The sequence below is a fragment of the Camelus bactrianus genome, chromosome 10, assembly GCF_048773025.1.
Source record: "Camelus bactrianus isolate YW-2024 breed Bactrian camel chromosome 10, ASM4877302v1, whole genome shotgun sequence".
In the NCBI taxonomy this organism is placed as follows: domain Eukaryota; kingdom Metazoa; phylum Chordata; class Mammalia; order Artiodactyla; family Camelidae; genus Camelus; species Camelus bactrianus.
Window position 1 is genome coordinate 7,048,295 of NC_133548.1, and position 16,418 is coordinate 7,064,712.

The 16,418-nt window shown below is 52.0% G+C and overlaps 2 protein-coding genes across 8 annotated transcripts in view; one reads left to right on the forward strand and one right to left on the reverse strand.

Moving 5' to 3' along the window:
* PPP2R5B (protein phosphatase 2 regulatory subunit B'beta) overlaps positions 1-12,138 on the reverse strand; it is a 32,312-nt gene extending 20,174 nt beyond the window's left edge. For 2 of the 7 annotated variants that reach the window (XR_012509521.1, XR_012509520.1), the window contains exons 1-15: positions 11,353-12,135; positions 10,440-10,887; positions 9,470-9,666; positions 8,761-8,862; positions 8,509-8,601; positions 8,254-8,384; positions 7,030-7,089; positions 6,821-6,929; positions 6,257-6,310; positions 6,133-6,183; positions 5,888-6,007; positions 4,866-4,993; positions 4,497-4,598; positions 3,944-4,080; positions 1,232-1,357 (exon numbers count right to left, since the gene is read on the reverse strand). Coding sequence is in view for 3 of the 7 variants with exons in the window: in XM_074371781.1 (XP_074227882.1) it covers positions 1,305-1,357; positions 3,944-4,080; positions 4,497-4,598; positions 4,866-4,993; positions 5,888-6,007; positions 6,133-6,183; positions 6,257-6,310; positions 6,821-6,929; positions 7,030-7,089; positions 8,254-8,384; positions 8,509-8,601; positions 8,761-8,862; positions 9,470-9,666; positions 10,440-10,638 (1,536 nt within the window). In the remaining 4 variants the exon portion in view is untranslated. Of the gene's footprint in view, positions 1-1,217; positions 1,358-3,278; positions 4,081-4,496; positions 4,681-4,865; positions 4,994-5,887; positions 6,008-6,132; positions 6,184-6,256; positions 6,311-6,820; positions 6,930-7,029; positions 7,090-8,253; positions 8,385-8,508; positions 8,602-8,760; positions 8,863-9,469; positions 9,667-10,439; positions 10,909-11,352 lie in introns of those variants that run through there. The other 5 variants (XR_012509523.1, XR_012509522.1, XM_074371781.1 and 2 more) reach the window with 5 other exon arrangements.
* GPHA2 (glycoprotein hormone subunit alpha 2) lies at positions 491-3,282 on the forward strand. The gene is made up of 4 exons (XM_045518173.2): positions 491-2,022; positions 2,420-2,522; positions 2,649-2,833; positions 2,946-3,282. The coding sequence occupies exons 2-4, from the start codon at positions 2,420-2,422 to the stop codon at positions 3,045-3,047; spliced, it is 390 nt and encodes a 129-aa protein (XP_045374129.1). The 5' UTR covers positions 491-2,022; the 3' UTR covers positions 3,048-3,282.
* Positions 12,139-16,418: the final 4,280 nt, after the last annotated feature.

Consider the following 16,418-nt stretch of genomic DNA (forward strand, 5'->3'; position numbering starts at 1 on the left):
TTCTCACCTACCTATCCCTTTGGCTCTAGACAGTAATGCAGATTAGTTGATCAGATTAACTGGAAATCAGTGTAGGTTAGGGTCCCTGGAGAAGACCAGGACATCTGAACTGTCTTTTTTTTTGGTGGTGGGGAGAGGTAATTAGGTTTGTTTGTTTGTTTGTTTGTTTATTATTTTAAATGGAGGTACTGGGAAGGCAGCTATGCTCACTACTATACCACCAACGTCTTCTTAAATGGAGGTACTAGGGATGGAACCCAGGACTTCGTGCATGCTAAGCATGCACTCTGCCACTGAGCTATACCCTCACCCCAGACCTCACTCTGCATGTAACCCAACAGCTGATCTGAGACAGACATATTAGACTTGTGTTGAAGCCACAGAGGATCAAAATACGGGAATTTAGGGAAACTCATTTTAGCTCAGAACAAAGGAATCACTTTTTAACCATAGAGATGTCTAGTATTAGAATGGGTCACCTTGTAAGGTAATGAGCCTTTGTCACCACCTCTAGCCTTTAAACAAAGCTTATTATCTGTCAGATGCTGGAAGGTTCCCGTGGTGAGTGGAAACATTGGGGCTGGACTGCTGAGGTCCCTTGGAAATCTCTCGTTTTGATGCCTTTACCTTGGGTGGGGAGGCGAAAAGAGGTGGGCTGCTAAAGGGCCTGGGACTGGTGGGGAGGATGGCCAAAGGGGAAGCCGTTGCATGTGAGGACTGGAGGACTAGAGATAAATTGTGTTTACCACCTTGCCTGGCTGTCCAAACACAGCCTGCTTTACAAAGCTGCTCAAAGGCACAGCTCCAGAATCTGGTGATCTGAGTGCCATTCCAACTAGCTTACAGTCAGATCTCAGCAAAATCACTTTCCTTTCTGGTTCTTATTTTCTCATCTGGAAAATGAAGGGGTAGGATTTGATGAGCTCTTAAGTGCTTTCCAGCTCTGGCAGGCTGTGTGGCTGGCTCTGCCTTTCTGAGCAGGTCAGTGAGGGAAGTGGCCCTGGGGTATGTGGGGCCAGAATCACCACAGGCTTCCTTCTGATCTCTACCCTGCCCCAGCCCTTGTGGCTCCTCTGACTAGGGGTCTTTTTCCAACTTGCCACATTCTTGCCCCAAGTATAATTTAACACCATGCATGAACAGCAAGAGATTTGGGTTCTAGATCAGCCCTGATATGAACTAGCTTTGTGATTTTTACTAACTTTCTTTCTCTGAGCCTTGGTTGCCTCACCTGTAATACCAGAGCCAGGGCTGGACTAAACAATCAGATTGCTGTGGTTGACAGCTTCAGTCTCTTCCACGTGTCAGGTTCCTGTTATTCCAGGGGCTGGGGGGAGCCCCACTCTGTAGCTGACCCCTAGGATGAAAAGTCATCCACTTGACAGTGAAACTCTGAAATGGACTTAGAACCTGCACCCCACCCCCATTCCCCCTGGCTCTGCCATCACACACCTCTCAGGAGACCCCCACTGCTATCATTTCCCTTGTTCGTAAGAGTCTCCTCCCCACCCTTTCCTTTGCAGTGGATGAAAGAGACAAGCAGGGCTGAGTTTAGTAGTTTTAAGGGTGGGCTGGCAAGGCCCTAAATAGAAGTGTCTTTGTGTCCTTAACCAAGGTCACACAGCAAGGAAGAGAACACAGGTGGCCACAACTCAGCCCAATCTAGAGCCCTCTCTTCCCAACTACATACACGCTGCCCACTCCACCAGCTCCTGGGCTTTTCTCTTAACTCATTGCCCAGCCCTGGGCCACAGGCAGCTTTTAGACAGAAGGGAAGCAGAAAGTAGCAGAAGCTGCTCTCTGAGGACCACACCTCAGAGAAGAGCAGGATTTCCCAGGTGGTTTTGCTGAGATTTCAGGCAGAGAGGCAGGCCTGAAAGCCGATCTCCAAGAGGGCGTGGCTGCAGAACACTGGCAAATAAAAACCCAGAGAGCCAGCATCTTCTGGAGACCAGCAGGAGGCAAGAAGAGCCACTCAGCAAGCCACTCAGCAAAACATTCAGTTCCTCGGCCTTGGAAGTGGTGAGCTCACTGAGGCAGGAAGAGACCTGGGAGGGACTGGGGGCTGCAGATAAGGGATCTGCAGGCCAAGACGGGGCAGATGGAGGGAGGCAGAGGTTTATGCTCCAGATGGCAGAGGAAATTCCAGGGGAGAATCACTGCAGTGGGCTGACACACAAGTCACATTGAGACAGCTGCTCACAATCAACACCCATCCGGAAAGACAATCAGAGGCGCGCGCGCGCACACACACACACACACTCACCAAAAGGCAGATACAAGGAAAAGACAGCCCCTCAGGCATGCATCACCCCAGTCAGAAAGACCAGCCTAGCCCTGGAGGCATGCAGTAGTTAAAGAACTCCCCCTCGGACCTGCATATCCATCTAGAGACAGCTATCTACCCACTGTGTTTCAGATGCCCATGGCGTCCCCCCAAACCCTGCTCCTCTGCCTGCTGGTCCTGGCAGTCATTGAAGGCCAGGGTCGGCAGGCGGCCATCCCAGGCTGCCACTTGCACCGTAAGTAACCTGGGAGCAGAGAACTGGGTGGGAGCAAAGAGCTGATGGACTGGGCTGAGGGGCAGAAAGCACCCTTGAGGGAGCAGTGAGGCTCAGGCAACCATCTACTGTCGCCTGTTTTCCTAGCCTTCAATGTGACGGTGCGAAGTGACCGCAAAGGCACCTGCCAGGGCTCCCATGTGGCACAAGCCTGTGTGGGCCACTGCGAGTCCAGCGCCTTCCCTTCCCGGTACTCTGTGCTGGTGGCCAGTGGTTATCGACATAACATCACCTCCGTCTCTCAGTGCTGCACCATCAGCACCCTGAGGAAGGTGAGGGGGCCCAGTCTGGTGGTGGCTCATCGTGGGTAGGGGAGACAGAGGAGATGGGGTTCTAAGATGGCCCAAGGAAGGGGGCTGGAACAGACACCCACCTCTTCCACAGGTGAAGGTGCACCTGCATTGTGGGGGGGACCGGAGGGAAGAGCTGGAGATCTTCACAGCCAGGGCCTGCCAGTGTGACATGTGTCGCCTCTCACGCTACTAGCCCATCCTTCCCCCGACCCTCCCCTTCGTCAGAGGGTTTGAGGTTGGAGTAGATCCTGTATATCCTGAACCTCATTAAGGACAACAGCTCCAACCCTCTTAAGATTCTGATTGTCACCTCCCGAGAGGTGGGGGTTTCCTGCTTCCTCCCTGCCTCTGCCTGGCTTCCTCACCGGTCCTTCATCATTTCACTTTCCTCTTTGTCCCTACCCCTAAATAAAGCAAGCAGATCTTGAGTTTCTCTCTTTATTAAATCTACCCCCAGCCAGGGAAAGGGGAACAGACCATGGTTACTGTGACCACCATCCCTTGCCCCAGGGCATGGGGAATCTTCTGCCTGTGCCCTCACCCCTCCCCCTGCCCAATAAATAAAAAGGGGACAAGGATGTATAGGGTGAGGGAGGGGAGGAAGGAGGGTGCCCCAGGCCCTGGATAATGTCTGTGTTGCAGATGAGCTGGGGGAGAATAAATAGACCATGGATCCCATGGTGGGGTGAGGAAAGACCTTGTGCTGGCACAAGGTGGGGCAGCCAAGGGGCTGGGTCCCCTTGCCCTAGGCTGGGAGCAGGGGATGGGAACCTGCCTGCAGTCTGCAGCCCAGCTTTGCGGGGCAGAGGCAGATCCCCAATGGCAGCTTCCTGGTCAAGCTTGCCCTGGTCATGCCCTGCCAGGAGGGCCTGAGAGTTCTGTTGCCAGGACCACCATCTCTCCTCCTCTCCTCCTCTCCCTCCCAGTGGAAACTGCTCACACTGGGCCAGGTAGGGAGCCCTCCGAGCCCACTCTGGCAAGGCCAGAAGTTTGTGTGTCTCTCTCTGGGCCTCTGGGTAGAAGGGAGGATGGAGGGACTGACAGCTCTGGGTTTAGCTCTTCCCCTTCTGGGGATTCTCTAGCTCTGACCTCCACTGGTGGCCACCTGGGGTGTAAGCCGCTGGAGTGGGGCCTCTTTGGCCCCTTGGGTCCCCTGTAACCGGCGTAGCCGTAGCTCCTCCAGGCCTTGCCACAGCTCCTGACGTTCCCGAGCCTTTTGCTGCTCCCTGGGGAGAGAGGGTGAGGCAGTTCCGCTACCTGGGGCCCAACCTACAGTCCAGCCTCCCTTGCCGCCACCCAACTCTGCAAAGGGAACCTTTCACTTAGGGGAGAAAGCAGTAAGGAGAGACTGGTCCCAGCCTGTGGTCATGGGGCAGATAGATTAGCCTAGCCCTGAGAGGCCCCAGCTGAAGGGTGGGAGGAGGCGCCATACCTTAGAAGAAGTACTTAGGAGGATAATTGGAGGATACAGGTGAGAGCTGGGCACGGATGGCCCAGCACTTGGCAGGAACGTAGGGAGAGACTTTAAACGTCTGATCAGATGGGATGTGGGTTGCCCTCTTAAGTTCCCTCCAACCATTAGGAACTGGTTCCTGTTTGCTTTTCTCCCCTCTCCCTCCGTGCCCAGCCCCCCAGCACTCACTGCTGCTTTTCCAGCTTGTAGGAGGCTGTGAGCTCATCAAACAGCTTCCCATTCATCTCCATGAAGGTCTTGAGCACATTGTAGATCAGCGATACAATGGTTCTTGGCAGGGTCAAGGGAAGGAGTGAGGAGATGAGAGCAGCTTCGGTTGGGTCCCACCTCCCTCTCCAGCATTCTGCCTTTCCTTGTGTCCCAAACAGAGAATACAGCCCTGAATTCCACAGCACTGCCCTCTTCCTGCTCCTTTCGTCACTCCTCCACCATCTTTGGATGCCTTCCCTGATCCTCTCTAGCTGGGAGTAACCCTAGTTCTGGACTGGTTGGCCCTGCTGCAGCTTTTGTGGGTTAGGTCAAGGCCTGGGCACTCACTGATTCCAGTGCTCCTTGGAGACTTGGTAGAGGGTCCCAAACACAGCAGGCAGCACAGTGTGGCAGTTGTCCTCAATGAGGCTCAGGATATACTCATTGTTCCAGAAATACAGAGCCCGCTCTGCAACCTGGGGCAGCAAGATGAGAGTGAGCACCTGACAGTGGCTTCCCTACATGTGCAAGGCCTGGTATCCATCCCCAACTCAAAACCCAGGGAGCCCTGCCCTCCACACACCCCATCTTCAGGGCTCATCTGACCCACCAGAGGAAGCAACGTGGTAAGGTGAAAAGAGCACTGGATTTGGAGTTCAGCACTCAGGAGTGAATCCCAAGCTCCACTACACACTGGCCACATGACCTTGGGCAAGGCATTTAACCCCTCAGTTTTCAAATCTGTAAAGTGGGGCTAATAATAGCTACCTCCATAGGGCTGTTGTAAGAATCAAATGAGGTATTTAGTAAACCGAAGTGCCAGAATCACTGTGAGGAAAAATTGTTAACCACCAGGTTATGGCTCTTAAGAATGAGAGAAAATCTGCACACACACATGCAGGAGAACATCAGTTACAGCCAGTCTGGATGGTGTGGGGAAGCCTTGCTGGGCTCTAAAGTGGGGCTAATGAAACCTAAGGTCACTAAGAAAGGGGAAAAGTGATGACAACCATCCATCCCATTCATGGCCGTTTCGTAAATGTCCATTTCAGTTTACCAAATGTGTTTATGCTACCATTCCTTCAGTTCTCATCTGTGGAGAGATCACTACAGATGAAGAAGCCCATTCTACAGATGAGGAAGCTTAATCAGACTGAGTTGCTAAGTGATTTGTTCAAGGCTCCTCAGCCAGTGGGAGGCAGATCTGAGGCTAGACCCTAGGTCTCCTGACCCTAAGTCCAGCATCTCTCCATTATCAGACCCAGGAAGGTCCAGAGAAAAATCTAAGGACAGAGGGAGCTATGTTAAGTCAGTTTGCCAACCCTACCAGTCCATACCCTGACTCTCCCCGACCTGTCCCTGCCCCATACCTGGAAATGGGGGCTGGACACACAGCGAGCCACCTGCTTGAAGAGGGGCTCCTGGATCTTCACAAACTGGGAGGGCTCAATGACATCCAGAATCTCTTCCATCTCACCCAGAAACATCACCTGGGGTAGGGGGTAAGGACACAGAGGGCAGCAGTTCCCATCTCCCCTGACGCACATGTGACTGCCCTCTGGAATCTGAGCCCTCCCAACCTCACTCTGATGGACATCAAAGCCCTTCTTCATACCTCCTTCTGGGTGCAGGTTTTTGGCCAGTATTTGAGCAGCCCCCGGATCACCTGTGGGAGTTGAGGCAGAAACAAGTCAGACCTGCAGGGGTGGGGGCCTGCCTGTCCCCCCAGAGGTACTCACATGCTCTGTTAAGGTGGCGTCCTTCTCCAGGAACTGCACCACACAGTATGCCAGCTGCAGGGGTTGGGTGAGAGGTAGGCAGAGAGAATAGGATGGGTCAGCAGGGGACCAGGACAGGACGCCAGACGTTCGCTCATTTACTGTGTCTATTCTCTCATTCACCTAGGGTGTACCAGGCACCGTGTATGGTGTGTGAGGACACAGTGATCTCACAGGGGAAACATTCAGCAAACTAGTCCTTAAAAATTTTACAGAAGTTTCCATAATCGAAATCTGTGTCATGATCTATGGGAATATAGAAGGAGGGGAGCCTAATCCTGCCCAGGGCCGGTCAAGAGGGAGGGGCTGGGAAGTCTTCAGAGAGCTGATGTCTAAGATTGGCCTTAAAGGGCCTCTCTAAGGTAGATGGAACAGAATTAGTAAAGAAAAAGGCGAGAGGGGATCCCATGAGTTCATGCTTTAGTGTGGCTGGAGTCAGAGTGTCAGGCTGACCCTGCAGCCCAGATGGCTTCCCTGACTCTGTCAGGAGCTCTCTGCTGCAGCAGGGGCAGGCCTAGGCCTTACCTGGGCATGAAAGACAGACAGGGATTTGACAGAGTGCAGGGGAATCAGGACCCGAACCAGGAACTGCTTGTGCTCAGTCTTCAGGGGCAGTGCAAAGCCATTGATGATGCTGAGGAGGAGACGGAAGAGATGAGGAGGGTTCAGATGACTGGGCCTCAGTCCCTCCTCCCAGAATCCTGATGCTCCAGCTGAGGCCCAGAGAGAGTCACCTTCCTAAGATCTCCAGCAGCTCAGCCACGCCGTTGAAGTGCTCGAATTCATAGATGAACCTTTGAGAGGAAGAGAAGGATATAGAAGAGCTGAAGGCAATTGGAGCAGACCCAGGCCCCTCTCAGCCATCCTGCCTACCCAGCCCCACCCTGCAGGATCCAACTCTCTCCCAACCCAGAGGCTGTGCTTCCAATACCTCAAACCAGGCCCCACTGAGATCCACATCCACCTCTGTTACATCCAGTGCCACTCTGGGTCCCAGCTGAAACCTCTCTTCAGTGAAGCATTCCAACTCATCTCTTCCTCCCCCAGACCCTAGCCCTCATTACCTGGTCCCCATCCAGTCAGCAGGCACTTTGCCTGAGTCCTTCACTGTTCATGCCAATCAACCAAAAGAATAACAGACACTTACAGTATCTATTCTGTGCTATGTACTTCTCAAAATTATCCCAGGAGGTAGAGCTTATTAGATCCCTTATACAGGTGAAGAAATCAAGGCTCAGCAGTTCAATGAAACTTGCCCCAAAATTAATAAGCAGAGAATCTAATAGACTCTGAGCTCCTGGAGGACAGGGATCACATCCCACCTATTATATAGCTAATAACAATAGAATTAATGTTTCAGATTCCCGGCCTTGGTCCAGGAGCTATACTGAGTGCTTCGGAGGCATTGTCTCATTTCATCTTGATGAGTGTCCCTGGGCTAGTATAGCTATCATTCCCACTTTAGAGATGAGGAAACTAGGAAAGAGCTTAAATAATTTGCCCAAGTCCACCCAAATACTTGAACCAGAACCAAACTCAAACACAGGCCATCTAGCTCAAATGCCAGTCCCAACTATAAGGCCATGTGGGTCTCTGATGTCATTTGGGCATTGGTGCTCAATACACATTTGCAGAAGGAATCTCTTTCTTTGGGTCCTTGTAGCCTGGCACAATGAGGGTCAAAAGATTTAGATCCTAGGCCCCCTGAACGGATCTGGTCCCTACAAGCCACTTCAGCTTTGGTCTCTATTTCCTCATCTATAAGATGGAAATAAATACCCTTTCTCTGCTGATCTCACAGTATTTCTATAAGCAATATTATGTAATACATTGCCCAGGAAAACTTTGGTAAACCAGTGTTCCACAGGTTCCCCCCGCCCAGGAGCCTTTTCCTCCATCTTCCCACAGCTCTCTCCCTCCCTCCCCAGGTCTCAGATGGGCAGGCCACAGGCACCCACCGGAGGAAGATGTGGCTGCACTGTTTGCGGATGTAGGCCCGGAGCCCCAGGAACTTGCCATAGACCCGGTGCAAGATGGTCTTGAGGTACTCACGCTCTCGGGGGTCCTCGCTATCAAATAGCTCCAGGAGCTGTGGGACCCGGGATCAGGGGTTAGGAAAGAGGCCAAGTCAGGTTGCTTCCATCCTATCCCCACACCCCTCAGAGAGCCTACCCTGCCCCCTGGTACCACCCAGCCTGGGCTCCCTACTTCACCATCAGGACAAACTTTTGATCCACATATCTCTTGGCCACGGAGGGCTGGAAGTCTGGGCTCTCCAAGAAACGCAGGAAAAACTCATAGACCAGCTGGGGGAGGGGACAGATGAAAAGGTGAGTTAAGAACAGCCTTCCCTACTCACCCTGCCCTATGGCCCTCATCCAACAGTCCAGGATCTAAGAAGACCCGCTCCCAGCTCCTCGGATCTCTTCTGAAACTCAGATCCCTATCTTCCCCAGCCCTTATACCTGAAGATGTGGCCATGAAGGCTCAAGATTGGGCTCATCCTCTTCAGGGTCAAATTCAGGGTTCTCACTGGGTGGCAGGGTCCGGAAGATATTCACTGAGATCTGAGGGGGAAGAGTCAGGATTCTTTAAAGAAGAGCCCTCGAAGGCAGAAGCCAGGGCATCCGTCATCCAAAGTTTAATGGGCCTCAGCACCTGCCCCAGCAAGCAGTTCACTCCTTGGCAATCATTACCTGAACACCTAGTTCGTGGAAGACCTGGGCCAGGGGATAGGGACCCAGGGGTGGATGAGATACACCCTGCCCTCTATCAGGTACAGTCCAGAGGGAAGACAAGATAGAAAGTGGTAAGATCTATGGACATTCTAAACAGCAAAAAGGAGATTTCTAGCTTGGGCACTGAGAGAGGCTTCACGGAAGAGGCAGCACCTGAGCCAGGCCATGGCGATAGGGATGTGTGTGTGGTGGGGGTATATGCCAGGCCTCAGGAGAGCATAAGCCAAAGTGCGGGGTGGGACAGGCCCAGGAGGCACTGAGTGACCTACACTGGCTGGATGCTGGGCAGCAGTGGGGCTGGGGTGTGTGAGGAAGATGCAGGCCTTGAGCCCAGCCCAAGAATAAAGGTTTATTCTCTGCCCAGGGGCCCCAAAGGCAGGTGGAGGGTTCCCATGCCCACCAAGACCTCCCCTAGAGGCTAAATGCCAGTGCTCACCATGCGAATGATGTCTGGGTAGACAGGCTCAATGAGAACCCCCCGAGTGCTCCCCACACACTCCACCAGTTCATTGAGTGCCGCCCGCTTCACCTCCTTCCCCTTGAGGTCGGCCACACAGTCCAAGAAGTCAAACATCACCCCACACTGGGCCAGCTTCCGGCTCAGCAGCTCATGCAGCTCAGAGGCTGGAACATCTGGAGAGGAAGGAGGGGCTGAGCCTGGGCCCCAGCTGCCAGAGCTCCGGGTAGGGGCGGGCCCTCCTTATCCCTAGGGCAGCCTCCTCTGCCCCAGACCCCATCTTCTGTGCCATCTTCCACTACTTGCCAAGAGGAAATAACTTCTGGCCCATCCTCCATTCTTACACAGTACAATAACTTCATCTCTTCATCCTAACCCAGGCTCAGAGCTTGATAGCCTGATTTTAAAGCAAGGTAGCAGACCCCAGATGCCTGGGCTTTCCACAGGTGCCCCAAACAGCCACTGCTTCCTTCTCATAGGTGGCACTCTATTCCAAGAGCCAGAAGTGGGGAGAAGAGCGAAGACCAAGGATCTCTAGGGTGCCCTCAACCTCAGCCAGTAAGGTCCCAGAGGTGGGGGGGATTACACGGTGATTGTAGGGAGCCATGTTAAGCACCTGCTCCAGGACCCTGGCAGCAGCTGGGCTGCTAGTGGCCTCCTGGAACCCAGGCTGTAGGCCCCACCCTTGGCCCTGGTCTGCCCCTCAGGGTGGCGCCACCTCCAGATGCCCCACCTCCAAGGATGACAGACCAGTCAGGCCATGCGTCAGCAGAGAGGGCTAGAGGGCTGGGGGCTGGGGGTCAGCTCAGATAGTGGAGTCCCTGGGCTGGAAGGGACCATCCAAACTCCGTCTGATCACAGCTACCAGCTGCTTCTCACTACCCCACCCCCAAGCCTCACTTGCCCACTCCAGGACTCAGGTACCCTCCCAGTCAGCAGCTGGGCTCACCTTTGAGCAGGGGCAGTGGAGTGAGTTCTTGCTGGTTGCTCTGATAGCGGAACTGAGAGGAGCTATGGGACCGCCGGGGCCGGGCCCTGCGGAGGGAACGACGGGAGAAACCGTCCACCTTGTCGGGTGGAGGCACAGGGGACAGCCCCGGTGAAGAGGGGCTGGTGGGGGTGCTTGCAGGGGGCAGCTTCGTCTCCATGGCAGCCAGGCAGCAGGTCAAGCCTTCAGAGCCCCTGCGGTTCCCGATGGGCCTGGAGGATGCTGAGTGAGGCTGGGCTGACTAACTTGGGCCCATCCTGCGCAGTTGCGGAGGGGGACAACCACAGTCCTGGGACCCCCCCCCCAGGGCTTTCGGCAACAGCCCAGTCCTGGGGGGCAAGCACGGTAGAGAGGATGATGGCTCAGATCTCAGGTCCTTCCTGGGCTTCCGAAGATTCCCTCCCTGGCTCTTTGGAAAAAGAAGTCAGAGCTGAGAGGTCAGCAAGAAAGAGACAGACAGACCCTGTCAGTTCTTTCAGGACAGCGTGTGGGTCTGCCGCTGAGTGCCCAAGTCTTCTTTCCCTTATCCCCTTGCCCAGACTCTAAATAGAGGTGCAACCCCCTCCCATACGAGACATGTTCCTCCCTTCTCTCAGACTGAAAGGCCCCAGGCTCCAAAACAGCCCCTCTCGAAATAGGGCCTCTCCCCCAAGCCAGGCCCTACCTAGAATGGGGTCCTCGTTTTTCACCCCTATCTCCTAAAAGAATGGGGCCCCGGTCCTACTCTACTAATCCGGGTCACCTGGGACCTCCCCAAGAATGGGGCCCCTAACCCCATACCACCCCCCTTCTAGAACCCGGCATTCTCCCCCACCTCAGTTTCTCCTTCCTCGCCCCCAAATCTCATCTGCCCCTGGGTTGGGGGGACACTCACTTCTAAGAAGCCCAGACTTTGGTTGCTGACCCCCAGAGGCTGCCGGTGGGGAGGGAGGAGGCTGCTCAGGGCTCCTTAGCTGCGGTTCTGTTCGGGGCAGCAGCACTGGGCGGCGGCGCTCCTGGGTTCTCTCTCCGGCTCCGGGGGGCCCGGAGCATACCCCCGACTCAGCCCGGGGTCGGGGCGCGAGCGCCCGGCGGGCTCTGGGCTGGCTCGGGCAGCGCTTAGACCTCTCCTCAAGTCGTGGGACCTGACCCGCGCGGCGCTGCGGGAGCCCCGGCTCTGTGCGCACCGGCACCCGCCGCCCAGCTGCTCACGATGACATCAAGTCACCTCCCCCCGCCGGCCCGCACCTCCCCGCGGGTTTGGGGGGCGGGGAAGGGGGGCTGCGTCAGAAATTTCCCGCCCAGGTAGTTGGGAGATGTAGTCCCAGCACCGCTTAAAGCGGGCTGCCAAAGGGGTAATTCCTGCGGGTACCCGGGGACAAGACTGAAGCAGAGTGGGACGGGATCCAAATGGGGCTGGGCTCCTGGGTTCTGGAAGGGAGACTGCATGGGAAGAGAGGAAGAATCAGGAGTCGGCTGAGGAAGCTGGGGGTGATGCCAGGATTATGGCAGGAAAGAGGCCCAATCCTATGTCAGGCCCAGAGATTTGGCCTGCGCCAACTGTGCCCCTGGCATTCCACCCCTAAGGGAACCCCACACCCACCTGAGAACAGGTGGACACTTTAGAACCCCGGTAGAAACCAGCACTGGACTAGTTAACAGTCTGCAGTGAGCCAGTGCCTGCTGGGAGGGGTGTGGTGCCCCCAAGGCTGCTGGGAAATGCAGTCCCTCCTCAGGCCTGCAGTCCCCCTCCCATCCCTTGCTGTGTATGGTGACATCATGGTCTGGGTTTAAAGGGCCAGTCTAGGAGTAGCAAAGCATCAGAGCAGGAGGTGCTTCCTGGTGTAACCACCCTACTCCAGGCAAGCTGGCCTCCCTGGATGGAACTCCCAGCCCCTCTCGGCCCTAAGGTGTGTTAGTAGGGACTTTTGTTCAAAACCCTGCTGCAGGGTATCCAAGGCACCGGTAGAATTCCAGGGGTTTAGCATTCCTGCCAAAAGTTCCCAACCTGCAATCCTGGGCCCCCTTCCTAGCACTCTGGACCCCAATACCCTTCATTCTCCTGGACTCTGTCCCCTGTACTATAATGTGAAATGTCCACCCAGACGTTTTGCCTGGATGAGCAACTGGTCCATGTGAGCATCAGGAGTGGTCAATGAGACCTGGCAACGAAGTCAAGGAGGGGCCCTTTTCAGAGTTTCCATACCCTGCCTTCAGTCTTGTTGACCACTCGATGCCCCAGTAGAACCACCCAGCCACCTTCCTTGCTGCAGGGAAAGCCTGGGTGCCCAAGAAGTGCCCACCTGCTGGAGCAATAAAAAAACAAAAGCCACAGCTTAGCCAGGCTGAGATCTATGACCAAACCCCCTGCTTGACAGGCCTTGTCCATCTTGGCCCTGGTGTCTTCATTTGTTAAATGAAAACCCATAATCTCCTCCTTGCCCATCTTCCAGGCTCAGGAGATGAAGCCTCTCCCATACTCCTACAGAAAAAGCTAGGGTAGGGCAGGCCCACCAAGCCTTCTACAACCAGGTATGGACCCTGAGGTCCAGAGAGAAGTGCTTTGCCCAAGGTTACATAGTCTGTTATCAAAAGCTGGGACCAAGGTACAGTTTCCTACCTCCCAGTCTAAGTCAAGAGGACACCAGCTCCAACCTCCCACCCCAGGCCCCTAAGGGCTGGTGCCCTGGTCCCTGAGGATCTCCAGGCCAGGCTGGCCATGGAGGATTTGTGCTTTGTACAAAGCAGTTGCTTGGTTTGAGGACTGGGGCACTAAAGGGTGGAGGACAGACATAAGACTTCCTGTAAGAAGTGGCTTTTTTCTTAATGATCATATTTTACTATCTGTTTGTTTATTTATTTATTTATTATCTTTCAATATATTTTTATTGAAGTATAGTCAGTTTACAATGTTATGTCATTATCTGGTGTACAGCACAATACTTCAGTCATATAGGAACATGTGTATATTCGTTTTCATATTCTTTTTAACCGTAAGTTACTACAAGATACTGAATATAATTCCCTGTGCTATACAGTAGAAACTTGTTTATCGGATTTTCTGAGAATCCTCCTGTATTTTGAAATGAGAGACACTCTGCCAGAGTTCAGTAGGTGTTCTGTGCAATTCAATGGGTTTGTAGATGTAATTCTTGGTGTATTTGTGGAAGAGGGCGAGCTGTGAGTCTCTCTGCTCCACCATCTTGGCTCAACCCCTAGAAGTGGCCTTTGAAGTGGGTCTCAGAATAGAAACAATGTCACCTGGGGGACAGAGAGTTAAAAATTTTTAAATCATCTTTATTGAGATAGAATTCACATATTATAAAATTCACCCATTTTCATGTTATTGTTTAATGAGTATAGAATTTCAGTTTTGCAAGATGAAAAAGTTCAGTTTAGGTGCACAATAATGTGGCTATACTTAACACTACTGCATTGTACTTTTAGAAATGGTTAAGATGATAAAATTTATGTGTATTTTACCCCAATTTAGACAAAATGCAAAATCCAGGCCCTTCACCATGGACCAAATCAAAAGCCACAGCCTCCAGGCTACCTTCCAGAATCCCTTTTATACCTATCCTGATCCCACTGAGGAAATTCCCAGAGGGGCTTCTTCTGGGTGGGCAATCCCTGGGGAAGGGCGAGCCTCGCCTCAGGGCTCCTGAGGCCTAGGGCACATGGTTGCCTGATAATTTTCTGCCTAATCTGATGTGGGGAGGCCCTCAAGTGGCCCCACAAAGCCTAGCTCTCCTGCTTTTTTTTCTATGGGGAGGAACCCTAGTCCCATGCTTCCCCAGACCTCTTGAGTCCTCTGAGATCCAGTTGTCCAGTGCCAAAGGCCATTGTATTTGTTGGCACTGCTGGACCTGAAGTGGACCCCAGGACTTCATCCCAGAAATACCCCTATGGGGTTCCCAATACCATTTTCCCTAAAAGAACAGTATCCCCTTTACCCTGCTTGTATTTTTCATTCTCTCTTTCAGCTCCTACTTCAAGGCCTGGGTCAGGTTGTGAGATGACTGTATCTCTCGAGTTGGATGTTTACGGAGCTCACTGCAAGGACTTTTCTGCCCCTCTGAGTCCTGTCTACTTCTCTGCTATGGCACAGACACTGCACTATGTCCTGGCTGCAGAGGGAATCAGGCTCAGAGTGGACTCAAAGACACCCACTTCTAAGAGATAGAGGTGGCTCCTAGTAAAGTTTCAATGAAAGACATGAGTGCAGCCTCAGTGGAGGGAAGCCAGTCCAGGAAGCAGCCACTCCAGATTGGAGATCAAGATATTGGGGATGGCCTTGTGTCCCCAACCTTTGCATGTAGTATGTTCCTTTCCCACTACAGGAGAATAGTAGCTCCTTCTTAGACTGAACCTAAGGACAACTTTTCCTAGACTCTAGAAGCTGCTTTTCTATTCCCACTGCCTTTGGGAGAAATGATGTTTGTTCATTTACTTGCTTCACAAGCACTTAGGCACACAGCCTCAGTTTTCCTCTCTCGTAAAATGGGAATATTAATAATGCCTCCCTCATGTGCCTGAGTAGTAAAGAACAGATGAGATGATGCATGTAAATTGACAAACCCAGTGTCCAGGACATCGCATGAGCTCAATTCATGGTATCTATTACTTTTATTATTAATTTAATAAACACTCGATGAACACAACTCTGCCCCTGGCCTCATGGGGGTCAGGCAGGTCTCTTGATTCATTCCACAAGCATTTTCGAAGCAACCATTGTATCTGAGACTGTAACCCAGTCCTTTCCAGGTAAAGAATTGTCCTGCCTACTAACCCAATCCTAGGTTAAAGGGGATAAAACAAGTTCACAGAGGAGCAGTGACTTGCCTGAAGTCAGAGAGAGCTGGGAATGGAATCAAGATCCCTGCCCCTGAGGCCAAGGAGGTTGCCCTTGCTTCAGGCTGACTTTTGGCTTTAGATTTCAGTAGAGTCCATCTCCCTAGTAAGGCTTAAGTGGAATTATAATTACCTGTTGATATCTCTTAAGCCTTCATGATACAACGGGGCTTAGATGACCAAACCTGTACAGACTAAAATAAATATATTTTAAATAAAATATTTTAAAATATTAAAATTTTACATAAAATATTTTAAATAAAATAGATATTTTAGGCTTTGTAGGCCTCCGTCTTAAGTACTCAACTCTGCTGTTGTAGCAAGAAACCAGCCCTAGAGAGTACTTATTCAAATGAGCAGAACTGTGTTACACTAAAACTTTATTTGTGGACACACATGTGAATTTCTTATGAGTTTCACATCATGAAATCTTATTCTTCTTTGATTTTTTTCCCAACTATTCAAAAATGTAAAAACCATTCTTATTTCACGGGCTGCACGAAACAATAAACCCTTGCTCAAGGAAGTTAGAATCCATTCTTTACTGAATTTTTGAATTAGAGATTAAAAAAAATATATTACTACTAGTACTAGTACTACTACTACTACTACTTCTACTACTACTACTGCTATTATTATTGGCCAGAGACCTGACCTACTACAGAGAGAAGGGTGGGTCAGTTAACCTCCTGTCAAGCATTTCAGTAAGGAGTGGAAAAAAAGGACTTCCTTGATGATGGTTTCACAGCAAAACAGTCTATTTCCTTATTTCTAAAATGGTGACAGTAATCTCTACCTTAGAAGGTTATGAGGGTTGAATGAGATAAAGGAAGGTAAATCGTTTTGTAAAATGCAAATATTTATTCACTTAATTGTTTCTAGAGATGCGTGTTGGGGCTCACACTTTATTCCTCTAGAAAGCTTTCTACGAAGTTTGATGGGACACTGCCCCTTTAAATCCTCCCTAACTACCTCAAGTACTAATAGGACAAGTCAGCACATGCGCATTTCTTTGCGGGGCTGGCACCTCAAGCTACAGCCTTCCCGGAGCCCGTAGGAGAGGTTGAAGGTCCTCCCACACAGAACTTTTACGCAAGCGTAAATCAA

Coding starts and splice junctions, on each gene's coding strand:
- GPHA2 (XM_045518173.2), top strand. CDS start 2,420: ATGCCCATGGCGTCCCCCCAAACCCTGCTCCTCTGCCTGCTGGTCCTG. Junction 2,523..2,648: donor CCCAGGCTGCCACTTGCACC/GTAAGTAACCTG, acceptor CTGTTTTCCTAG/CCTTCAATGTGACGGTGCGA. Junction 2,834..2,945: donor CCATCAGCACCCTGAGGAAG/GTGAGGGGGCCC, acceptor CCTCTTCCACAG/GTGAAGGTGCACCTGCATTG.